Raw genomic sequence first — 26,266 nt, 5'->3', positions numbered from 1 at the left:
AATGTATTATAGTCGGGTACCGTGGCTCATGCCTGCAATCCCAACACTTTGGGAGGCCGAGGAGGGAGGATCACTTGAACCCAGGAGCCTGAGGCTACAGTGAGCCATGATCGTGCCACTGCATCCAACCTGGGCAACAGAGTGAGACCCTGTCTCAAAAAGAAAAAATTTAAAAAGTATTATCAACCAGGAAAACAGTTCCATGTTCTGTTCCTCAGTCAGAAACAATGTTAAGATTTAAACCTGATTATTTTGTTTTACGTCAATAATAATATTTTATTATTATTATTATTTGAGATGGAATCTCACTCTGTAGCACCCAGGCTGGAGTGCAGTGGCTGGATCTCGGCTTACTGCAACCCCCGCCTGCCGGGTTCAGGGGATTCTCTTGTCTCAGCCTCCTGAGCAGCTGGGATTACAGGCACACACCACCATGCCCAGCTAATTTTTTTGTATTTTTAGTAGAGACAGGGTTTCACCATGTTGGCTAGGCTGGTCTCGAACTCCTGACCTCAGGTAATCCATCCACCTCGGCCTCCCAAGTGCTGGGATTACAGGTATAAGCCACCACACCTGGCCTGCTTCATTCTTCTAATGGCTGCATGGATCCCATTTTATGACTGTGTCATATTTTATTTAAACAGTCCCCTGTTGATGAAATTTAGATTGTTTCCAGTTTGGTTGTCATTAAAAGAGCTATAATGAACATTCTTGTTTGTTTATAGTGGCTACTTCTGCAAAGCTACCCACGGGATGAATGCAGACTTTGTAATTACTAAGTCAAAGGGCATGTGTATTTAAATTTTTGCTTTAAATGTACTGCCAAACTGCTCCACAAAAAACCTACCAATTTGTACTCCAACCATACATGTATGCAAGTAGCTATTTCCTTAAGCCTCATCAACACTGGGAATTATCAATCTTTCAGTTGCTAACAACTTGGAAATTTTTAAAGGCACCTGGTGGTTTCGTTTCTTATTGAATTATGAATGAGGATTAGAATTTTTCCAGAATGTTTGGTCACTTTTTTCTCTCTCTCTTTTTTTTTTTTTTTTTCAAATAGCCTGTTCAAATCCTTTACCCATTTTTCTTAGGATTGTTCATCTTTTGTATTGATTTATATGAGCCTTCCACAAATTAAGGAAAAGAGGCTTATGTGTGGCAAATACCCTTCTTTCAGTTTGTTATTTTTATTTTGTTTATTGGTATGTTTGCCCATAGAAGCTTCTAATTTTTATGGCTCTTACTTGTCCATCTTCTCCTCTACAGCTACTAAATTCTGGGGTCGGTTCCCAAAGGCCTTCCTTAGCCTCTGATTATGAATAAATTCACATACATTTTCCTGTAGAATTTTTATGATTTTAATTTTTATGTTGAATCTTTGAACCATGTGAAAATTATTTTGGTATGAAGCATGAAGTAGGGATTGCTCCCGAATGGCTAGCCAGTTGTTCCAGTGCCATCTGTTAGAAGGCCCCATTTCATTTCCAGCCTCTCTCCACCCTCAGGGCTACGCGGCTCTGTGGAGTCCCCAGAGTGGGACCCACAGAAGTGCCACGTTGCTTTCCCCGGGTCTGCCAGGACCCCTCAAAGGCCTGTGTCCTCAGGGAAGCAGAGAATCGGGCCACCGAGAGACAGAAAGGGCACCGCACTCTGCTAGACACACAAAACAATAGTCTCCCAGTCCTGAGAAGTGGACTTGTCAGGCTATTCAATGTTGAATGCCTTCCCTGTGAAGGAAAAAGAAGAGAAAGAACCGTCAGGGGAGGGCATACTCACCATATACAAAGTAGGAAGATGGCCACACCCATATTTATAAAAACACACATGCATACACACACCAAATATGTACACATGCACTACACACATACACATACATGTGTACACACATGCATACACAAGTACATAGACACATCTCTCACACATCACATACAATGAGTTTCTCCAATAGGGGGCATCTAGTCCTAAACAGCCCTGTCAATAATAGGAACTCCAAGAATGATGAAGCCAGTGTTTCTCAAACAATATCCAGACTACTTTGCAAAGATCAAAGAAAATCTGGAGGACCCCCAAGAATACATCTGCAAGACTCCAATTTGAAAATAAAACAAAATAACATGAAAGAAAGAACCGGGCCGGGCGCGGTGGCTCAAGCCTGTAATCCCAGCACTTTGGGAGGCCGAGGCGGGTGGATCACAAGGTCAGGAGATCGAGACTATCCTGGCTAACATGGTGAAACGCCGTCTCTACTAAAAATACAAAAAACTAGCCGGGCGCGGTAGCGGGCGCCTGTAGTCCCAGCTACTTGGGAGGCTGAGGCGGGAGAATGGCGTGAACCCGGGGGGCGGAGCTTGCAGTGAGCCGAGATCGCGCCACTGCACTCCAGCCTGGGAGCACAGCGAGACTCCGTCTCAAAAAAAAAAAAAAAAAAAAAAAAAAAGAACCAAAGATTTATTCTATAAATATCTTCCAATTGCAAATTAACACATATTTATAACTGTTTTTTTTAAAGATGTAAATCATTATTTAAAAAGAAAAATGTAATTTTTTTTTTAGTCTCTCTTTGTCACCCAGGCTGGAGAGCAGTGGCATGATCTGGGTGGGCTCACTGTAGCCTCTGCCTCCTGGGTTCAAGCAATTCTCGTGCCTCAGTCTCAAGAGAGGCAATTCTCATGCCTCAGCCTTCCAGGTAGCTGGGATTACAGGCATGCACCACCACCCCCAGCTAATTTTTTGTATTTTTAGTAGAGATGGGGTTTTGCCATGTTGGCCAGGCTGGTCTCAAACTCCTGAGCTCAGGCAATCTGCCTGCCTCAGCCTCCCAAAGTGCTGAGATTACAGGCGTGAGTCACCGCACCAGGCCAGATCTGCAATTTAATATCTTTCCCTATGTGTGAGTAAAATAAGCCTTTCTCCACGTATTGCTCCCTCTATTTCTCCCCCTACTCGTTCAGCAGGGCCAGGCTCCAGGCAACAAAATGGGATTCTCCTTTTTGCCTTGTCCTTTTATCTTTTTATGTTTTTCCAATTAAAATATTTTGTGATTTTTACTGGAAATAGTTAAAAATCATTATTATGATTATAATAATGATTTATTATGTCTACTATTATAAAAGTAGACAATTCAGAAAATGGAGATTAAAAAAAAAATTAAGCCATCCCCTCTCTTTGACAGATAATATCCCTTTTGTAGTGGGCTTCTTTCTGGCCTGTTTCTTTGCTGAAGTATTTCCTGTAAATACCTGGCAAGGGCCAGCCCCACTGCAGTCACTCAGCACCTGTTGCTCTGCAGGGCTCCAGGGACCCAAGCTGACCTGGTAGCTCTGTATTCTCTCTCAAAGGCTGCAGCTGTGAAAAGGTTGGCCCGGAGTCTTTGACCCAGTTTTCTTCAAAGTGTTTTTCCAGAAGCATTGTCTATTCTTTTCTGGAGACTCCCAAGGTTAGAGTGGCTGGGGACCCTCAGGACACTCTATCCCTCCCTGAGACTAGAATGGAATTGAGGGGTGCTCATGACCCTCGCAGCCCAGTTCGCTCTCCGTCTGCTCCACACCAGCCCTGCTGGTTCAGGGTCATGAAGTCTGGCCTTGGGCCAGAACAGTCCACTTTTCTGGTCAGCAGCCCGGTGGGGACTAAGGCTGAAAAGCACAGACGGAGGATCCCAGCTTCCTCTCTGACTCTGTCCCCACCGGGGTATGTGAGCTCCGACAGCCCCTCTGGGGCTGTACCCACCTGAAGATGTAGTGGTGATTGTCCTCCTGGCTTGAAGGGTTTCTCACCCCTGCCCCGCCCTCTCCTCCACTCAGAGTCAGACTCACAGGACCACTGGTGGCTCTCCCCATCTTCTCCAGTGCCTCCTCGTTTCCCTCACACAGGGAAATCTGTCTCATAGGACCCAGAGTAACATACAAATATGGAAAGTAAAAAAACTAAGTGGCCTGGCTCAGTGACTCATGCCTGTAATCCCAACACTTTGGAAGGCCAAGGCGGGAGAATCACCTGAGGTCAGGAGTTCAAGACCAGCCTGACCAACATGGCGAAACCCCCGTCTCTACTAAAGATACAAAAATTGGCTGGGCGTGGTGGTGGGTGCCTGTAATCCCAGCTACTTGGAAGCTGAGGCAGTAGAATCACTTGAACCTGGGAGGCAGAGGCTGCAGTGAACCAAGATCCTACCACTGCACTCCAGCCTAGGTGACAGAACAACACTCTGTCTCAAAAAAATAATAATAATAAGTAAGACCCAGGTTTCTGGCTGTCTTCATCAGAAGTACAGACCACACAGATGGTCATGAAACTTGCAAGACTTATTTGGGATGATCTGACTTAAAATATGGGCTAAGTAACCTTTACAAAATTCATTTTGCAGGTTTCAGGAGTCCCTCAAACATCTGGGCTGTCATCCTTCAGAGAGGCTGGAACTGAGACACAAGGAGAGACCTAGTGACCTCGGAGAGTTAGGAGAAGCAGTGATTTCAAATGCATGTCCGTCACACGTCACACGGAAGAAGGGCGGGGGGAAAGCCATGCAGGTGTGGGCGTGGCACTTGAGCAGCCTCTCCCATGGGCACCCAGTGGTTAATGCACATGGTTAGCACGTCTCCAAGGGAGGCCATCCCCTTCCGCTATCCCTTTCATGGCAAATGCTGGAACATGGTTGAAGACTCCTCTCAAGGGTCTCCTCTTCCAGGAAGCCTTCAGGCAAGAATAGGTGCCCCTTCTGGCTCCTGCTAGCCTGAAAGCCAATATGAAATCTCTCTGGGCTGAGCTGAGTCGTCATATTTTGTTGTTGTTGTTGCTGTTGTTTTACTTCGTCTCCGAGACAAGTTCAAAGTCATGCTTTTCATCAAGACCAGAAAATATACTTTGGCTCCATCGGCATCTTTGCCTCACCACACCCAGAATTTGCCTGTGCCCCAAAGGAAGCCCCGACAGCTGTTAAGCCTGAGCATCCAGACCCTAAAGCAAAGAGAAATGGGCCGGGAGGAATGGAGTGACAGGGCGGGGCCCATTTGCCTAGAGGTGCTTTGGGCTGGCTGGTCACAGAGGGTGACTCATTCCCCCAGAGAGGACGGGAGTGGCACCAGGGGACCATTGGGTTGGGGAGGGGAGCCTTTGTGGAGAGAGCCTGTCCCTGCCTTAAGTGCCTGCTGGACCCCGGGAGTCTGGGCTGGGGCCTGGACACTGCTTCCTCCTTGACCCCTCAGGCCCTTGGAAGCCGAGAGAGACCCTCTTACAGATCCCAGGCTCATCCCCAGTGCAGCAGACACCAGGAAGGTGGCCAGAGCCTCACTGAGCCCACCCGACGGCTGCCCACCCACCCAGGCTGGAGTCATGGATAAATTCCGCATGCTCTTCCAGCACTTCCAGTCAAGCTCAGAGTCAGTGATGAATGGCATCTGCCTGCTGCTGGCTGTGGTCACCGTCAAGCTGTACTCCTCCTTTGACTTCAACTGTCCCTGCCTGGCGCGCTACAATGCACTCTACGGCCTGGGTCTGCTGCTCGCGCCCCCGCTCGCCCTGTTTCTCTGCGGCCTCCTCGCCAACCGGCAGTCTGTGGTGATGGTCGAGGAGTGGCGCCGGCCCGCAGGGCACCGGAGGAAGGACCCAGGCATCATCAGGTGCGGTCCCACACCACTCAGTGACCCATGGGCTTTACCAGGGGCTCCCCAGCCACCCACAGGCACTGCCAAGTGCACCCCCAAACCCCAACTATCCTCATTATCAGGGGATTCTCCACCCACCCTATAGGTACTGCCAGGTGCACCCTCTCCTTTCCCCAGCTAGGAATTATCGACTCATAGAGACCCACTTGCCAGTTTCCACTCTGGAAACATGTTTCTGTTTCTATCATTTGTCACCTTTCCATGGCCAGTGCTGTAAACATAGGAATGACACAGAATTCTCAATTACCCAGGCCACTCTAGGGGCTGTGGGAAAACTTCCTCTTTGCCCTCTGAAGTTCCGCTGAAAATCAACTGGCAAAAGGCAGATTAATAAGAGAAAAGGCATACAAATTTATTTGATTATCGTTTTATGTGCCGCAGAAGACTTCAGAATAAAGACCTAAAGATACAGGGGAAATGGTCCATTTGTATGCTTAGGTTCAACAAGGTCTGGAGAGCCATGCAGAAATAGAATTGGATTAAAAAAGGGATGAACTAAGGCTATAGACGGAGTGGGGAAACTCAGCAAGGCCATCTAGGTTCTTCCTGGCCTCTCTATACAGCGTTCCTTTCTCCCAGACACGGGCAGGACCCTCTCTAGAAGGGAGTCTGATGACCTACAGTGGAACTAGGTAGGTCAGATCGTTTCTTTATGGCCAGTTTTTAGACAGAAAGGCGGGGGGAAGTTAGAGTCATATTTTTAGGTTTTATGGTGACAGCTTTGGAGAAAAGGGGTTCTGGTTTCTATGACCCACCTTGGGGAAGAGGGATTCTAGTTTCTATGGCTAGCCTTGGGGGAGAATAAGGAGCCAGAGATTGGGTGGGGGGAATGGGCGTGGTGGCTCACGCCTGTAATCCCAGCACTTTGGGAGGCTGAGGCCGGCGGATCACCTGAAGTCGGGACTAGCCTGGCCAACATGGTGAAACCTCGTCTCTACTAAATATACAAAAATTAGCCAGGCATGGTGGCACACGCCTGTAATCCCAGCTACTCGGGAGGCTGAGGCAGGAGAATCGTTTGAACCCGGGAGGCGGAGGCTGCAGTGAGCCGAAATCACGCCACTGCACTCCAGTCTGGGCGACAGTGCAAGACTCCTTCTCAAAAAAAAAAAAAAAAGAGAGATTGGGTTGGGGGAAGGGGAAGGGGAGCAGGTGGGGGGACAGGAGAAGGTTAAAAAAACTTTTGCTTCTGAGGTCTTCATTTTGGGGTATCGTTTTCTGAGCCCCAATACCACATCTCCACATCTGTCACACTGGCCACGGAATATAATTCACCATATGCTTGAAGGGCCATCCCATGACATGCATAGCAGTTTTTTGCATGTAGTGAGAGGCAATGATTGGCTTAAAGGCTGTGTTCCCTCTCTTGTAAGCTCCCTAGGGTGAGGACCCTACCTACTGCACACCGTGTCCTCAGAGCCCAGCACATGCATGGCACTCTGTAGCAAAGTCCGCTGGAGTTGAGTAATTCATTGTATACCCACACAGGGCCAAGCTCTGTGCTAAGTGCTTTGAGTGCATGGCCTCTCTGAATTCTACCTGAGTTCTCAGGCTGCACCTTTATTGGACCCATTTTTAAGGATAGAAACTTGAGGCACAGAGAAGTTAAGTAACTGTACCAAGCTCCCACAGCCAGGAAGTGGCACTGCTCAGATTCAAACCCAGGTTGACTGAACAGGCCAAGTTGGAACAGCTGCCTTTCCTGTTTTGGGACAAATCTCTAAGTGCTCTAGATGTGCAGGCAGTGACGGAAGGGGCTAGGTGGGCTTTCACTCACTCACCATCTCCTCCTCTCCCCTATTCTCTGATATGGATGGTAGAGGTGTTGTCAAACATATCTAATGTAACTTCATAACGAGTCCCCAGTTGCATCTTCTGACCACATTGCCCTCCATAGAAAATGCTAAAGCCAAGGCCAGGCATGGTGGCTCACGCCTGTAATCCCAGCACTTTGGGAGGTCAAGGCAAGTGGATCACCGGAGGTCAGAAGTTCGAGACCAGTCTGGCCAACATGGCAAAATTCCGTCTCTGCTAAAAACTACAAAAAATTAGCTGGGCGTGGTGGTGTGCACCTGTGGTCCCAGCTACTCAGGAGGATGAGGAAGGAGAATCGCTTGAACCCGGGAGCCGAGATCGTGCCACTGCACTCCAGCCTGTGCGACAGAGCAAGACTCCCTCTCAAAAAAGAAAAAAAGAAAAGAAAATGCTAAAGCTACCACTGCCTAGAACATATTTACAGTTCACACTGGATAGGTCACACACGCACATGCCTGGCATACACCATTGGATGTTTTGTGTACAATCCAATTCAGAAACAACATTTGCATCCAGTGCACCTGCGCGCAGCCTCTGTTCCATGTTCTCAGGGATCACATCTGCCTGCAATTCAGCTGTGCAAGGGTGGTCACAGGCACTGGGTGTGTCCCTGGCCTTTTCCTCTGGGGTCCAGTGGGCACAGCTCCAATGGACTCCTGTCCTGTGGCCAACACTCAGTCGAAGTCACTGCAGGCAGGGGCAGAGCTGACCAGGAAAGGCGCCAGAGGCCGGTCAGAGGGTGGGCTCCTGGGATGCTTTGTGGGTGGGGGTGTTAGAGGTGCTGCTTTTGGAGGGTTACTGGGCAGGGCTGTCTTAGCTTAGGCTCTCCTCCAAAAGCAGGCTCTGGAGGGAATGTGATAATGAGTGGGCAACTGGGGCTCAATCCTTCAGGGGACCCCCTAAGGGCATACATAGAACACATCTCAGAATTGTCCCACTGAGGATTTAAGAAGCTGGGATATTGATCCACAAGGCCCCAGCCCTCTGGGGTTGAAGGTTGATTTGGGGGTTAACTTTTCAGTGTTTCCAGCCTACCCCTCTCTGGAGCAAAAAATCCTCCAAAGCCCCAGGGGCAGAACAATGCAGGTGCTCGAGGTAGGAGGCCCTCGGGCCCTCCCTGTGAATAGAACCAGACACGGCAGCCACAGATGCCTCTGGCATGGGCAAGGCACCAGCAGTGTCTGTTGCAAGACCTAGAGCAGGAGGAATGCCAACTCCTCAATGCTCCAGTCCTGGGGATCCCAGGGGCCCCAGCCCTCCTTCTTCCCTGTGTCTGTTGCTGAGACCTCTATACTGAGAGCTGCAGTCTGATGTAACCCGGCCTGAGACCTCTATACTGAGAGCTGCAGTCTGATGTAACCCGGCCTGGGACTTCCCAGCAGTCCATCCTTGCATCTCCCCTGCTGCAGCTGACTTCCAGCTGCTCCCTGTGACCCCCCTCCTTCCTCTGCTCCCAGGTACATGTGCTCCTCTGTGCTGCAGAGGGCGCTGGCCGCCCCCCTGGTCTGGATCCTGCTGGCCCTCCTTGATGGGAAGTGCTTCGTGTGTGCCTTCAGCAACTCTGTGGACCCTGAGAAGTTTCTGGACTTTGCCAACATGACCCCCAGCCAGGTACAGTTCTTCCTGGCCAAGGTTCCCTGCAAAGAGGATGAGCTGGTCAGGAATAGCCCTGCTCGGAAGGCAGTGTCTCGCTACCTGCGGTGCCTGTCACAGGTAACTGGGGTGATCCTCCCCTGGCCCTTGCACCTTCACCAATCCCCCGCATTGGTTCTGGAGTGGGGTGGGGGGTGGTGAGGAGGAACAGATGATGGGCTCAGTCCATTCCCAGGAGGCAGGGAAGCGCTGGAGACCACTGCTCTGCCTTGCCTGCGCCCACTGCACACCTTCTTCCCACCCGTGAGAAATAATACTAATCTCCACTTATTGAGCATTTATGTGCCAGGCACTGCAGTGAGCATTTTATATGTATTATTCCATTTCATTTGTGGAACAACCATTATCCTCCCATTCTCCAGGTGAGGAAGCAGGCTCTGAGAGTTTAGTTCATAAGGCCAAAGTCACACAGCTTATAAGAGGCAGAGCAGGGATCCGAAGGAGTGTCATTATTCCTCTTAATCACCTTCCAACAATGTAGGCTCTCTCCAGATGCCGGTCTTCCCAAAAGGCACCAACTCTATTATCTTGGGGGACAAACCCCAGCTCTGCCCCCAGCCTAGACTCCAGATTCCACCTATAGATAATAAAGACATAGCCCCTGCCCCTTGGGGAGGCTGACAGGCTCATGGGCTGGCCAGCAGTGCAATGGAGGGAGGACCCGGGTGCAGGATGCACTTGATTCTGGCTCAGACTGTGACCTTGGCCATGGGACTACCCCTCTGGACCTCAGTTTCTCATGTAAAATACAGAGGAGCTTGGTCTCCTCCATCTTGATGGTCCCTGCAGGCTTCAACACTCTAGGCTTTTCCTAGTTCGGTGGAAAGAGCATGGAATTTGCAGTGAGACCAGGGTTTGAATCCTTACTCAGCTGTAAGTTATCAGTCATGTAAAGTTTATCAAGTTGTTTGCTTTTCTGCTCTCGTGTATAAAATACTCACCTTAAATCTAGTGATGTTGGGGGGAGTCTAGTGAAATGCCAAATGAGAGAGCTTTGTAAATTGTGGAAATCACTTCTGTAAATGATAAGGATTCAAATATGTCCCTTGGTTTAAAGATGTGACTTCCCTGCTCCAGGTCCACACAACTGCCCCAGGTCTCAAGCTGGGCCTTAAAGAGACTATGGCTTTGGAAGGTAGAGAGGAGGGAGAGGAGTCTGCCAGGTGTGGGCTCCAGCTTTAGAGAACTACTTCAGTTTGTCCTCACTCCTGGCTGGGAACACTGTCCCCTGTTCCTATTGTGTGTCACTGTCATTCAGCCTTCAGTCTCGGCCCTCCAGGTCAGGTTGGGTGTCCCTCCTCTGGACTCCCTCTCTATGACACGTACCCAGTCATCGCCTATTTAATTGTCTATTTCCTCCACTAAGGTAAGAGCTCTGTGAGAGCAATGACTGAGCCCCCAGTTCCTAGCACAGTGCCTCCCACCAAATATAACACAGTGGATGCCTAGATGGGAAGACAGACAGATAAGCACACACAAGGATGACAAAGGACTGGATAAAAAGATGAGGGGGGCCGGGCGTGGTGGCTCACACCTGTAATCCCAGACTTTGGGAGGCCGAGGCGGGTGGATCACATGAGGTCAGAAGTTTGAGACCAGCCTGGTCAACATGGTGAAACCTCGTCTCTACTAAAAATACAAAAATTTGTTGGGCGTGGTGGTGCACATCTGTAATCCCAGCTACTTGGGAGGCTGAGGCAGGAGAATGGCTTGAACCCAGGAGGCGCAGGTTCCAGTGAGCTGAATCGCACCATTGCACTCCAGCCTGGGCAACAGAGCGAGACTCCATCTCAAAAAATAAAAATAAATTTAAAAAAAGATGAGAGGACGGATGATGGATGGTTGGATAGGGGGTGGATGAGTAGATAGATCAAGGGAAGAAAGGAGGAGCATATGGGAGCATGAATGAATGGGAAAAGAGATGGATGGATGATGGACAGATGGAAGGATAGTTAGGAGCTTGACTGGATGGGAAGGTGACAGATTTACAGTAAGACAAGAGGATGGATGATTGGATGGGTGGAGAGATGGTTGAATGGGTGGATGGATACAAGGATGAGAGAATGAATGGAAGGGAGAATAGATGCATGGATGAAGGATGGTTGGCAGGACGGATGACTGAATAGGAAGGTGCATAGATTTGAGGAAGGATGGATGGGAAATGTAAAAGGAGGGACTTTGGAATACCTTTGCCACACTATACAGGACAATTCCTCAAGTAGCAGATGCTCTAAGAGTTAATTCACTTTACAAGGCCACAGGGATACAAAAGAGGACATGTAATCTGATGATCACAGTTTTCTTTGTGTTCATTCTTCTCAATTTATTTCCCATTTCATTCAATACTCTGATTAATGACTATGATGTTTGGAGTGGTATACTGCAGTTAAATTATCTAAGGAGTATTTGAATCCATTGGAAAATGAAGAATATTATGTAGACATGGTCAAATTAAATTTGCAACATTCACATACGTATTCATAAATACATATGTATAGGATTAGGCCCCACTCACACCTAACCTCGGGCCTTCTTACCTTGCAGGCCATCGGCTGGAGTGTCACCCTGCTGCTGATCATCGCGGCCTTTCTGGCCCGCTGCCTGAGGCCCTGCTTCGACCAGACAGGCTTCCTGCAGCGTAGATACTGGAGCAACTACGTGGACCTGGAGCAGAAGCTCTTCGACGAGACCTGCTGTGAGCATGCGCGGGACTTCGCGCACCGCTGCGTGCTGCACTTCTTCGCCAGCATGCAGAGTGAGCTGCAGGGACGGGGGCTGCACCGGGACAATGCAGGCAGGAGCCCCGAGCCCCCTGCAGTGCCTGAGCCCCCAGAAGTCCTGGACAGTGGAAGCGGGAAGGCCCACCTGCGCGCAATCTCCAGCCGGGAGCAGGTGGACCGCCTCCTGAGCACCTGGTACTCCCGCAAGCCCCCGCTGGACCTCGCTGCATCCCCCGGGCTCTGTGGGGGTGGCCTTAGCCATCGCGCCCCTACCTTCGCACTGGGCACGAGGCTGTCCCAACACACCGACGTGTAGGGTCCTGGCCAGGCTTGAAGCGGCAGTATTCGCAGGTGAAATGCCGCTCTGACAAAGGTCTGGAGGCTTTCCAGGCCATGGGGACCCCACAGCAGGCACCCTAACTCTTGTTAGCCTTCTTTTTCAAGTAGCCCAATCTCTGCCTAGTTTCTGGGTGTGGCCTCCAGTGTGCTTCACAAACTTTAATGTGGACTCGGTTCACTGAAGGCCTTGTTAAATACAGGTGCAGACTCAGCGTAGCCAGGACCGATTCTGAGATTCTGCATTTGGAACAAGCTCCCTGGTAATACTGATGTACTTTTGGTCAGTGGACTAAACTTTGAGTAGCAAAAGTCTAAATAGATCTGTCATGGGTTCTGGGTTCTAAAAGTCAATTCTAAATAATAATAATTACCTTAGTCTCTTGCCTGGTTTCATTTGTGTAATTGTCTTTTTTTTTTTTTGAGATGAAGTTTTGCTCTGTTGCCCAGACTGGAGTGCAATGGTGCGATCTTGGGTCACTGCAACCTCTGCTTCCTGGGTTCAAGCGATTCTCCTGCCTCATTCTCCCGAGTCGCTGGGACTACAAGAATGCGCCACGACACCCAGTTAATTTTGTATTTTTAGTAGAGACAGGGTTTCACCATGTTGATCAGGCTGCTCTCGAACCCCTGACCTCAGGTGATCTGCCCTCCTCGGCCTCCCAAAGTGCTGGCAGGAGCTCCAAGCCACCACGCCCGGGCTGTGTAATTGTCTTTAATTATCTGGGGTTTCTAGCAGCTTATACCAAGGTTCTCATAGTAAGTTCTAGCAAACTCTGCTAGTTGAGTTCCTTTTGAAACCACTAGTTAGTGCCTCTTGCTGGCTACTACAGATGACTACTTTTATATTTTCCTGTTGAGGGGATTTTTCTGTGTTTGAATGTCAAGGGGCTGACTCTCCCAGCTCCAGCCTTCCCAGGCTCCACCAATTCTAGCCAACCAAGGCCAAGCAGCCCTGCCTGGGTCCTCCTCCTTCAAGATGCTGCTCCTCTCAGCCTTCTGCTCTCCTGCAGCGGGGGCAGGCGCTCCTCCTTCACCTTCCACGTACCCTTGCCCCACTGCTAGCCTGAGCCCTGGGCTCAGCAAGGTTCCTTCCTAAGATGACCCCCTCCCCTAGAAATTCCCAGAGGTATCTACTGCTGCCCTTAGCAAGAGGTTGGCACCCTGGTGAGGATTTCCTCAGAGCAAAGTAGGGGTGTGGGGTCTAGCTCAGGGACAAAAACCCCTGAAATGCCGGTGTTAGTTCTGCTGGAAAAACTGCCATTCCAGGCCCGGTTCAGTGGCTCATGCCTGTAATCCCTGCACTTTGGGAAGCTGAGGCGGGTAGATCACCTGAGGTCAGGAGTTTGAGATCAGCCTGGCCAATATGGTGAAACCCCGACTCTACTAAAAATATAAAAATTAGCCAGGCGTGGTGGTGGGCACGTTTAATCCCAGCTACTCAGGAGGCTGAAGCAGAAGAATAGGTTGAACCCAGGAGGCAGAGGTTGCAGTGAGCAGAGATCACACCGCTGCACTCCAGCCTGGCAACAAGGGCGAAACTCTGTGTCAAAAAACAAAAAAACCAAAACTGCCACTCCATCTCTGGCAGCCCAAACAGGAAGGGTTTGGGGAAGATTTAGCCTTTGCTCTCCTCTGGGCCTCTGCCCCTCCCTGATGACTCATCCAGCCCCCACTCCCTACCCCCACCCCCAGACACCCTGCGGTCACCTCCATCAGCACAGATGGTGGCCACAGGAAGCAGACCCGGGTTCACCCCATGCTTTTCTACTTCCTCGGCACCCCAGGAAGTACAGGGGCCCCTGGATGCCCCCCACCCTGGAGCCCCCTTCATCAGGCAACTTTTGTGCTCCTGGGCTTTTGACAAGAGGGCCTGTGAGACCAGAAAATCCCTGCAGCTCAGCCTCCTCCCCACCTACAGGCTGTGGTCAGACCATGCAAATGTCTGAAATAGCGCTGGGTTGGGACCTGGTTTAGGCAAAGCTGTAGCAGTGATAGGGTGCGGAGGAAGGAGGGAAACCTTGGAGGTGGCCCAGTCTGCATGAGTGAGCTCCCAGCCTGGGGAAAGGAGGCTTAGGGAGGCTGCTTTGGGCTCCAAGGAAGCAGCATCTGGAGTAAAAAGGCGCCGACTGCAATCGATACTCTTACCTTCCTATACTGAGCACTTACAGAGCACCTACTGCATAGAAAGCACTGTGCCAGGGAATAGGGAAGAGAATACACCAATGGCCTGCCCCTGCCCTCAAGGAGCTGTGCTTCCTTGTGCTGAGGAAGTAGAAAAGCATGGGGCGAACCCGGGTCGGCTGTCTGGGGCCAACATCTGTGCTGATGGAGGCCATAGCAGGATGTCTGCAGGGCAGGGACTGGGGAGAGAGGGAGTCATCAACAAGGGGCAGAGGCCTAGAGGAGAGCAAAGGCTATACTTGGCGCTCTATTAGGGGGACAGAGGTGGGTACAGAAATTATGATAATCCAAAGCATAAGGTGTAAGTGATCTAATAAACGCAAACCAGGTACCATGGGGAGTTAGCAGGGAGAAGGAGGCTCTCAGCGGTAGGGGTTGAGGGAAAGCTTCACAATGAAGGTACCATTTGGATGGGTCTTAAGGATGGGAAGGATTTTGACATGTGGAAAGAAAGATGGAGGGAGGGTGCAGAGCATCTCAAGGGAAGAATTAAGAACAAAGGCATAGGCTGGGCACAGTGGCTCACGCCTGTAATCACAGCACTTTGGGAGGCTGAGGCAGGCAGATCATGAGGTCAAGACATCGAGACCAGCCTCGCCAACATGGTGAAACCCCGTCTCTACTAAAAATACAAAAATTAGCTGGGTATGGTGGAGCACACTTGCAGTCCCAGCTACTTGCGAGGCTGAGGCAGAAGAATTGCTTGAACCCAGAAGGCGGAGGTTGCAGTGAGCCAAGATCACACCACTGCACTCCAGCCTGGCGACGGAGGGAGACTCCGTCTCAAAAAAAAAAAAAAAAGAACAAAGGCATAAAGTTGGGCAAGGGGCAGAACATGTTCTATTTATTTATTCAGCAGATGCTCACTGAATGCCTAGAGTGGCCAGAGAGCAAGACAGATAGTCCTGTCTTAATGGGGCTTCGAGTCTGGAAGTGGAGACAGAGATATAACAAGTGAACAAAGAGCCAAGTGGAGAGGCGTGCAGTCCAGCCTGGCAAAAGTAAAAGACCTTGGCCAGAGGGCCCAGGAGGCCCATCAAGCCACGTTCCCTGAGCTCGGTACCTGGGAATACATTCTCTTGATCCTCTGTCCTTGACAGCCTTCAAATGTATCTTTCATCCTCTTCTGTCCCCAGTGTGGTTTCAAACCCCTGACTGTGTCCTGTATGTGGACCTTCTTTGGGAGACACAGTGGCCAGCCAGACAAGGCAGGAATGTACTGGAAGCATGGACATTGGCTGTTCCAGTCCCCACCCTCATGCAGCCTGGGCAGTTGCAGTCGCCATCTCAGCTAGGTTTGCAAAAGGAGGGGAAGATGGCAGGAGACTCCAGGATTTAGCTCAGGACTTTGACTTTATCTTGCTGGCATTTGGGGATGAGAGACAAGTGCTTGGTGGCAAGGTCAGGAATAGTGATGATATTTGGGGTTCACCCATGTGGAGAGGATGGTGCAGCTGCAGAAATGGATAGGGCCATCAAGAAGAGGGGCTTGTGTGAGAAGAGGAAGGACTAAGACTTTTAGTTTTGGAGTGGGAAGAGCAGACCACAAGGGAGAGAAAGGGTTAATCACAGAGGCAGAGTCCAGAGGCAGGCCAGGGAGAAGAAAATTCCTAGATGGGGGGAGGAGGACCAACAAATCCAGTGGTGCTTCTGAGCAACTGATCAGGGGGAGGACAGAGGGAAAGTCACCGGTCATTGCCAACTTCCCAGGGGAGGGGACTGCTCTCCCAGGGAGGTAGTCCTGGCCAAGCAGATGGGTAGGTTTCTATGTGATTCATATAAACCCCTGGGCACCTGCCCCAATTTGTGACGATGATACAAGAGAGACCTTCAGCATCCCCATATGAGGAAGGGCACTGGGACCGAAAGACTACGATAGGAGCAGAGAAATCATGTCCACACTAACATGCTCCTACTTCCAAGGCTCTCATTGAAAATGAGGGAGTCCAGCCAGGCACGGTGGCTCATGCCTGTAATCCCAGCAGGTTGGGAGGCTGAGGCAAGTGTATCACTGGAGGCCAGAGTTCAAGACCAACCTGGGCAAGATGGCGAAACCCCATCTCTTAAGAAAAAAAGAAGATGGCCGAGTGCGGTGGCTCATGCCTATAATCCCAGCACTTTGGGAGGCCGAGGTGGGTGGATCACCTAAGGTCAGGGGATTGGGACCAGCCTGGCCAATATATAGTAAAACGCTGTCTCTACTAAAAATACAAAATTAGCCAGGCATGGTGGTGCACATCTGTAATCCCAGCTACTTGGGAGGCTGAGACAGGAGAATCGCTTGAACCCGGGAGGCAGATTTTACAGTAAGCCAAGATCGCACCATTGCACTCCAGCCTGGGCAACAAAAGCAAAACTTTGTCTCAAAAAAAGAAAAAGGAAAAAGAAGAAGAAAATGAGGGAGTTCTCTATTTGGGGCTCAGCTCTGCCCAGCCCTTTGGAGTCACATGAAATGACTTCTCCCTGCTTGTGCTGACTGGCTCTGATGGGGAGAGGCATGTGGGATGGGGAGAGGTCCCTGAGGGTCTAGAGGAGGCCAGTGGGAGGTGATCTGGTGGCAGCTGCCATGGCAGTGAGCTTTGTACAGGCATTTCGCCCCCTACTCATCTCACAGAGCTGTACCGTCTCAGAAGTGTACCGTCTTTTCTCTTCTCACGGAGCTGTGCAGGTGCGTGCTGTCTCCCTTTTGTGTCTGAATTCTTGCCTCCTTACAAATTTATCTTGGTCCAAGGTTCACTTCTTTTCTTCATTCACTTGTTCGTGTATTTCTTCATTCATACTTACTGAGCGTCCTTTATGTACTAGGCGCACTTTGCTAAGCAATGGGCATATGGTAGTGAATAAAACAGATGAAGACTTTAAGCCTTTATGGTACAATGGGAGCCCCTAGATATTAAATAACCCACCCACCTCAAAAAGTAATTACAATTGTATTAAGTGCTGGAAGTGGAAGTACATCCAGGGGCTCTGAAAGCCTGTGTCCACAGGACTGGTCTCAGCAGAAGGTTCAGGAAGGCTTCTCTAAAGAAGGAACTGTAGGGGAGGGAAAACTTCCCCTTCACCCAATGAAAGTTCACTGAAAATCACTGACAAAAAGCAGATCAACAGGAGAAAAGCATACGTAGTAATTTGATGCCAGAGTTTTCAGGATGAAGACCCAAAGACACAGAGGAAATGGTCCATTTTTATGCTTAGGTTCAACAGAGTATGGAAACAACCACGCAGAAATATGATTGGACAAAAAAAGATCTGAGCTGATGCTATAGACTTGGGGGGGAGCCCAGCAAGGCTTCCGTTTAGGTTCTCCCGGGCCTCTCTGGGCAGCACTTCTTTCTCCCATGGAACGGGGGAAGGGGATCTTGTGACCTGCAATCTAACAAGGCAGGTCAAATCATTTCTTTATGACCAGTGTTCACGCAGAAATATTGGGGGTGAGGATTAGAGTAATTTGTTTTCTTTTGTTTTTTTTCTTGAGACAGAGCCTCTCTGTCACTCAGGCTGGAGTGCAGTGGCGCCATCTCAGCTCACTGCACCCTCCGCCTCCCGGGTTCAAGCGATTCTCCTGCCTCAGCCTCTCGAGTAGCTGGGACTACAGGGGCTTCTCACCATACCTGGCTAATTTTTGTATTTTTTAGTAGAGACGGGCTTTTGCCATGTTGGCCAGGCTGGTCTTGAACTCCTGACCTCAGGTGATCCGCCCACCTCGGCCTCCCAAAGTGCTGGGATTACAGGCGTGAACCACCACCCGCTGGGTCTAGAGTAATATTTTTAGGTTTTATGGTTTTATGGCTGGCTTCAGGGAGAAAGGGGTTCTGGTTTCTATGACCCACCCTGGGGAAGAGGGAGTCTGGTTTCTATGGCTAACCTTGGAGGAGAATGAGGGGCCAGAGACAGGGGCACAGGTGAAGGTCAGAAAGAGTCGTTTGCTTCTGAGACCTTCATTTCAGGGTATTGTTTCTCTGAGCCCCAATACAATCATCACACTGAGACCTTAAGGATTCACAGGAATATTCTCTGGTGAGAATAGGGGGAGAAGTATTGCCGGAATGTGCAGAACCTGTGCAAAGGCCTGAGATGGGAAGGGGTTTGTCCTGTTTGAGAAACTGAAAGCAAACTGGTCAGCTGGGGAGGAGGCATCGGGAGGAGAGTGGCCCTGGCACCAGCTGTCACACAGTCATACAGACACGGTCATACAGGCCCTGTTAAGGATTTTGGACTTAAAACATTGGAGGGAATTAAATAGTAATTTGTCAGATGTTCACTTTTAAAAGATCCCCCTGGCCACAGCCTGGGAGTGTCTTGATAGAATTGCAGAAGGCAGGCAAGAACTGAAGGGGCTTGGATTGGGGTGGAGATGGAGAGAATCGATAGATTAGAGGTATTTCAGAGTTAGAATGGACTCCGGGTATCTTGCTTAAAATCTCACACAAAAACATTATATTAGGCTAGGCTGGGAATGTAAAATAAAATACACTAGGCTGGGCATGGTGGCTCAGCCTGTAATCCCAGCACTTTGGGAGGCCGCGGCAGGCGGGCTGCCTGAGGTCATGAGTTTGAGACCAGCCTGGGCAACATGGTGAAACCCCGTCTCTACTAAAAATACAAATATTAGCTGGGGGTGGTGGTGCATGCCTATAGTCCCAGCTACCTGGATGGAGAATCACTTGAACCTGGGAGGTGGAGGTTGCAGTGAGCCATGATCGTGCCTGTGCACTCCAGCCTGGGCAAGAGAGCAAAACTCTGTCTCAAAAATAAATAAATAAATAATAAAATAAAATACAGTAAAAATAAAACAAAAGTGTCAGTTGCTTAACACAATAAAGATGTATTTCTCACTCAAGCAAAACCTGATATAGTTAAACAGGGAAGGGAGGTTGAAGAAGGGGGATCTGCCCCACACAGTCACTTGGGGACCCAGCTGACACCGCCATCTTGTGATGCCACCATAAAGACACATGATATGACTGGGTACAGTGGCTCACGCCTATAACCCCAGCACTTTGTGGGGGGCCGAGGCAAGGGAGGATCCATTGAGGCCAGGAGTTGAGACCAGCCTGGGCAACACAGCAAGACCCTATATCTACAAAAATTACAAAAAAAAAAAAAACAACAAAAAAACCCTAGCTAGGCGTGGTGGTGGTACACATCTGTAGTCCTAGCTACTTTGGAGGCTGAGACTTAATGATCTTTTGAGTCCAGGAGTTCAAGGTTACAGTGAGCTATGATTGTGCCCCTGCACTCCAGTCTGGGAGACAGAGCAAGAACCTGTCTCTAAATAAACAAACAAAAATAAAAAAGACCCATAGTATGTCCCAGAAGCAGGTCCTGAGAAAAAGAAATGAGTGCACATAGCTTTTAAGGAAGTTGCTTCCAGGGAACCCTGCAAGGAACAGAAGTGATACGGGAGAGGGAAGAAATCCAGCCAAGGGTAGAGCCACCAGCCAGTTACCACCGTGGACAACCAGAGCCTGATCCCACTGGGGAGCTTGGGGAGAGCACAACACAAGTAACCGTTCCCCAGGAAGGAGGAGGTGGCATGTCTCCACCAATCTCTGGCTGTCACTGGCTGGGGCACTAGTTGGGCACCTCCAGGTTTCCTTGGGCCAAATGTAAACCCAGTGCCAGAAAAAAAAGCCCTCAGGCAGACAGTCTGAGCTGTTTTTAGTGAGCAGCCTTTAGAAGATAGTGGTGAAAGGCCGAGTGTGATGGCTTAAGCCTGTAATCCCAGCACTTTGGGAGGTCAACGCAAGCAGATCGCTTGAGGTCAAGAGTTTGAGACCAACCTGGCCAACATGGTAAAACCCCATCTCTACTAAAAATACAAAAATTAGCCGGGCGTGGTGGCGGGCACCTGTCGTCCCAGATACTCAAGAGGCTGAGACAAGAGAATCGCTTGAACCCAGGAAGCTGAGGATGCAGTGAGCTGAGATCACACCACTGCACTCCAGCCTGGGCAACAGAGCGAGACTCCATATCAAAAAATTAAAAAAAAAGAAGATAGTGGTGAGGGCTGAGGGGAGTGGGCGGGGCACAGAGGTGTCTGTTACACCTGGCATCCAGGGCCACCCTCAGAGAAGTGTGGGAAGATGGTAAGAAGTGATGGTAGATTCTGCACCAGAAATCAGGCACAAGGCCCAAGCTTCCCTGGCACAGAGGCTGAGAATTATAAGGGAACACGTGAATGACTTGGTGAGTGCTACCATTTTGCCACAGCGTACACCCCCATAGGGTTTGGCTGGTGGAGAATGTAGCATTTTATCTTTCTTAGGCAGAGACTTCATACCTCTGATAACCCAGCCTACCAGCACCTGAGATGCCTTGGCAGCCCCATTTGCTGTTGGCTCCTGCCTCCTCCACTGCCCCAATCTCTGGATGCTCCAACAGCTTCTGGTTGAGGGCAGCGCCCATTGGAGCACCCCACACTCACACTCTCCTACGCAAATTGTGCATTTTCCTAAAAGTACGGCACCCACTCTCCCCAGGAGCCTCCTTTGCATGCTGCTTTTCATGACACCCCTAACTCCTCCAAACCAGAGGGCACTCACCAGCTGTGCCCTCTGGGTGCCTGGACAACAGCCCCAAGGCCAGGAAGCAGGAGGCGAGTGTACATCCCAGTGTTGACCATGGCTGAGTTTGCCACCATGCTCCAAAATGTGTGTGACATCCTGCTTTTTATTTATTTAGTCGTGACCTGGGAGTTATAGGGGAGAGATTGAGAAGACACTAAGCACTGATAAGTGCACCACCAAAGACCCCTACTGAAGTTAAATAGAACCATAAGCCCTCAAGAGTCCACCGCCGAACGTCCAGAACCTGTGAATATGTTACTTTCCATGGCAAAAGGGGCTTTGCAGATGTGATTAAATTATGGATTCTGAGATGAGGAAATGATCCTGGATTAGCCAGGTGGGTCCCTTATAAGAGGGAGGTAGGGCCCGGCATGGTGCCTCACGCCTATAATCCTAGCCCTTTGGGAGGCTGAGGGGGGAGGATCACCTGAGGTCAGGGGTTCGAGACCAGCCTGGCCAACATGGTGAAACCCTGTCTCTACTAAAAATACAAAAATTAGCCAGGCATGGTGATGCACGCCTGTAGTCCCAGCTACTCTGGAGGATGAGACAGGAGAATCGCTTGAACCCAGGAGTCGGAGGTTGCAGTAAGCTGAGATTGCACCACTGCACTCCAGCCTGGGCGACAGAGTGACTCCATCTCAAAAAAAAAAAAGAGAGAGAGAGAGAGAGAGAGAGATAGAGGTAGGAGGAGGGTGAGAGTCAGAGAAAGAGCTGTGATGAGGGAAGCAGAGGTTGGAGGAATGTGATGTCACAAGCCAGGGAATGCGGGTGTCCTCTACACAGTAGAGAATACGAGGAAATGGATTCTCTTCTAGAGCTTCCAGAAGGCACAGCCTGCCAGCCACTTGATGTTAGCCATCCAAGATCCATTATAGGCTCCTGACCTCAGAACTACAAGAGAATAAATTCGTGTTGTTTTAAGCCACTGTACTTGTGGACATTTGTTACAGCAGTAATAGAATACTAATACAAATTTTGAAAATGCACTACTGAAGCTCAGGTGTGGAGATGATCACTATTATTATTACAGTGTTGTAAGGATGGTTCATGACCACTCCTTGTGTGCCTGGCGCACTGCGAAACTCTTGATCTGCCCAGCTGATTGAATCCTCACAACCACCCGGGAGGCAGGCGCTATCATCCTCCACATTTCACAGATGAGAACACAGCGGCGCCCAGAGGTTAGATGACTTGCCCAAGGTCCCTGGCTAGTGTGTGGCCGGGCTGAGACTTGAACCCAGGTCACTGGCTGGGTTGCTCTTAGCTCTGTGACACAGCTTCTTTTGTTTGTTTGTTTGTTGTTTTTTGAGATGGAGTCTCACTCTGTCACCCAGGCTGGAGTGCAGTGGTATGATCTCCGCTCACTGCAACCTCCGCCTCCCGGGTTCAAGCGATTCTCCTGCCTCAGCCTCCTGAGTAGCTGGGATTACAGGTACACACCACCACACCCTGCTAATTTTTTTTTCTTTTGTATTTTTAGTAGAGACGGAGTTTCACTGTGTTGGTCAGGCTGGTCTCGAGCTCCTAACCTCAAATGATCCACCCGTTTCAGCCTCCCAAAGTGCTGGGATTGCAGGAGTGAGCCACCACACCCGGCCGGCTTCTTGGTAAGAGAAAAACTTGACCATCGAGTGGAAGAAACAAGGAGCGAGTGGGTGGGGCCTGGATGTGGCTTTGGATGGGCAGTGAGGCACGGCCGTGTTCCAGGAGAGCAGCAGCGTGACAGAAGGGTGGTACCCGGGAGCCCAGGGGTGTCCCTGTGTCCAACAGCTTTGGCCACAGTAACAAAACATACCACAGACAACAAACATTTATTTCTCACGGTTCAGGAGGCTGGAAGTCTGAGATGAGGGTACTGGAGGCTGGATTCTGCCTTCTCACTGTATCCTTGCAGGGTAGAGGTCCAGGGTCCAGGGTCCCTTCTATAAGGACACCAATCCCATTCACCAGGGCTCCACCCTCATGGCCTAATCACCTCCCAAAGGAGGTGTATCCATGATGGCATTGATATACAACACTGGGCCACAGGGAGGGAACTGGGAGACGTCCGTAGGATGCCTGGTGAAAAAAAAAAAAAAGATTACATTTCTTTATCTTATATAATTATGATAGGAAAAAAATGAAATATAAAGTATTAGGAAAGATTTGTGTAAAACATCCAGATGAAACCTCCTAAACTTCTCAAAATGAGAAATGAGCTTGCTTTGGTGAGCACTTTTTAATATCAGGGGTTTTTTTTTGCATGAAATGCTGCAGGCAATTCCTATTCAAGGCTCTTTATTTTATTTATTTATTTATATTTTTGAGACAGAGTCTCGCGCTGTCACTCAGGCTGGAGTGCAGTGGCATGATCTCAGCTCACTGCAACCTCTGTCTCCTAGGTTCAAGTGATTCTTGATTCTCCTGCCTCAGTCTCCCGAGTAGCTGGGATTACAGGTGCCTGCCACCACAACCAGCTAATTTTTGTATTTTTAGTAGAGATGGGGTTTCACCATGTTGGCCAGGCTGGTCTGGAACTCCTGATCTCAAGTGATCCACCCATCTCGGTGTCCCAAAGTGCTAGGATTTTAGGCGTAAGCCACCATGCCTGGCTCATGAAGGCTCTTTTTTATTTTTTATTATTTATTTTATTTTTTTTTTTTGAGATGGAGTCTCGCTCTGTCACCCAGGCTGGAGTGCAATGGCGCAATCTCGGCTCACTGCAATCTCTGCCTCCTGGGTTCAAGTGATTCTCCTGCCTCAGACTCCTGAGTAGCTGGGACTACAGGGACCCACCATCACGCCCGCCATCACGCCCGGCTAAGTGTTGGTATTTTTAGTAGAGATGGGGTTTCACCGTGTTAGCCAGGATGGTCTCGATCTCCTGACTTTGTGCTCCACCTACCTTGGCCTTCCAAAGTGCTGGGATTACGGGTGTGAGCCACCGTGCCCGGCCTCATGAAGGCTCTTTAATGATGATTTCTTCAAATGTTGGATAAACACCACCCACAAAAAAACTTAGCCCAAGTAGGTGATCATTTTTTTTTTTTTTTTGAGATAAGGAAAAAATACAAAAATCAGCCAGGCATGGTGATGCACACCTATAGTCCCAGCTGCTTGGGAGCCTGAAGTGGGAGGATGGCTCGAGTCTGGGAGGTAGAGGTGTAGAGGTGGCAGTGAGCTGAGATCATGCCACTGCACAGCAGGCTGGGAGACAGAGTGAGACCCTGTCTCAAAAAAAAGAACTAACCCTCACTCTACTCTCAATGACAACTGTAATTTTTTTTTTTTTCGGGCATAGAGACTGGATCTCTCTATGTTGCCCAGGCTAGTCTTAAACTCCTGGGCTCAAGCAATCCTCCCTCGTTGGCCTCCCAAAGTGTTGGGATTACAGCCGTGAGCCACAGTGCCCACCCTGCAACCAAAATTCTTATGATAATGAGAACGATTGATTGATAATCTAATCAAACTGTCTTATATTGAGTATTTATTATTGTTATTATTATTTAGAGACGGGTTTTGCTCTGTCATCCAGACTGGAATGCAGTGTTGTGATCATGGCTCACTGCAGCCTCAAACTCCTGGGTTCAAGTGATCCTCCCACCTTGGCCTCCCAAAAGTGATGGGATTACAGGTGTGAGCCACTGTGCCCAGCCTCAAGTATTTTAAAATAACACTGCACTTAGAATTTGCAGAATGTGTATATGTGGTTAGAGCAGGCAGTGTGGGCGCTACTAGAAAGGCACGTTATCTACAAGCAGGGAGCTATGTGCAATATACAAGACAGAATTCCAGGTAGCCCCCTGAAACCACCCCTCCTGGTTTCCTGGACCACCCCAAGCCCACCCCAGCTCTGGCATCAGCTCACACCTGCTGTTGGCCACGCATACGAACACTGCAGATGTGCAGGGTAGGTCACCTCTATCACTGGACCTCCCTCATCCTGCCATCCACCTATGGTGTTCCATGGGGAGCCTCTGCGAGGGTCTTCCAGAGGCTCCCAGCCTGGGGGCTCCAACTGCCCCAAGCCCAGCCTGACAGCAAGGGGAGCAACATCCTTCCCCACTGTATCCTATTGGTGACAATCCAGCATCTCCACCCAGACCAGCAGAACAGGAACCTGATTCGCCCAGAAGAGAAAGGCCAAAAAACATTTCCTGACCCCTCCTCCACCCCCCACTCCCACTCCCACGAGAGGGCTAGCCTGGGTTCCAATCCCACTCCTCCACCTACCAGCTGGGTAACTCTCAGCTGATAACTTAACCTCTCCAAGCCTCAGTCCCCACCTCTGTAAAATGGGGATGGTAGTACCTGTCCCATGGGATTGTACGAAGGTTACACAGGCAATGCTTGTAAGTGCCTGGCATAGGGCTCCACCCAGGGCAAGCCTGGGTCACTGCTGGTTCTGGTCAGTGATACAGAGACCCTCAGACACAAAGACCACTAAAGTGATCACACACACACACTGACACACAGATGCAGAGGTCCAAAGGCACAGTGAGCTCACGCGTGGGCATACACATGGGGAGGCACAGATCTGTGGGCCCCATGGAGATGTCCTGGCCAGGCTCTGTCTCAGCCCCAGACCCCACTCCTTTTCCCAGACAGGAGACATCCCGCTGGAGCTGGATCTGACCTGCCCTTGGGAGGTCAGGGAGAGCCCTGGGCATCAGAGCGAGCACGCTCAGCTCCTCCTCTTTGATGTGTCTGTGAAGGAGGGCTGGCCAGGTTTCTGCAGGCACTCTTGAGGCCCAAACTCCAGGCATGAAACCCCATCACCCCACCCATTTAATTTTTTCACCTCCTTGCTGTCCGCATGCAGACCCCTTTATTTTTTGATTGGGGAAGTAGAGGTCAGAGGTGGAGCCAGGAAAGGGTTTGCCATCCACAGCCCACAAACACACAGGCACACCCGCAGAGACACAGGCAGGCCAACATAAGGACTCCTGCAACACATTCACAGGCCACAGCCCCTGCCCAGGCAACCTGTCAAATCCAAGTCTTCTGCCAGCAAATCCAGGACGTTTCATTCTACACCATGTCCACATTGGCACCATCCCCCCAACCACCACTGCCATCCCCTCTGTGACCAATATCCCCATGACCACCAGCAGCACCCTCACTGCAGCCACCGCCACCGCAGCACCACACTGTCATCGGGGAACCGACGGAGGAGCCCTCTGGGATTCTGATACAGCATGGAGGAGACCCCCAGTGGGAAGGGCAGAAGGAGGGCAATGAGCTTCCTAGGAGCTCAGAAGACAAGGTCCAGGAGCTCTGGCCCCTGCAGCAGCCCTGGACTCTCCAAACTGCAGCCCTGCTGGAGACAGTGTCTTCCCAGCCT

General features: G+C 50.1%; 1 protein-coding gene across 1 annotated transcript; it reads left to right on the top strand.

The window, feature by feature from the left end:
* The first annotated feature begins 5,123 nt into the window (after window positions 1-5,123).
* Window positions 5,124-12,576, top strand: CALHM3 (calcium homeostasis modulator 3). Its single transcript, XM_025397637.1, has 3 exons — window positions 5,124-5,618; window positions 8,936-9,191; window positions 11,676-12,576. The coding sequence occupies exons 1-3, from the start codon at window positions 5,332-5,334 to the stop codon at window positions 12,165-12,167; spliced, it is 1,035 nt and encodes a 344-aa protein (XP_025253422.1). The 5' UTR covers window positions 5,124-5,331; the 3' UTR covers window positions 12,168-12,576.
* The last annotated feature ends 13,690 nt before the right edge of the window (window positions 12,577-26,266 follow it).

Source organism: Theropithecus gelada, chromosome 9 (genome assembly GCF_003255815.1).
Source record: "Theropithecus gelada isolate Dixy chromosome 9, Tgel_1.0, whole genome shotgun sequence".
NCBI lineage: Eukaryota > Metazoa > Chordata > Mammalia > Primates > Cercopithecidae > Theropithecus > Theropithecus gelada.
The sequence above is the reverse complement of the archived record's forward strand: the minus strand, read 5'-3'. Positions and strand labels throughout refer to the sequence as shown.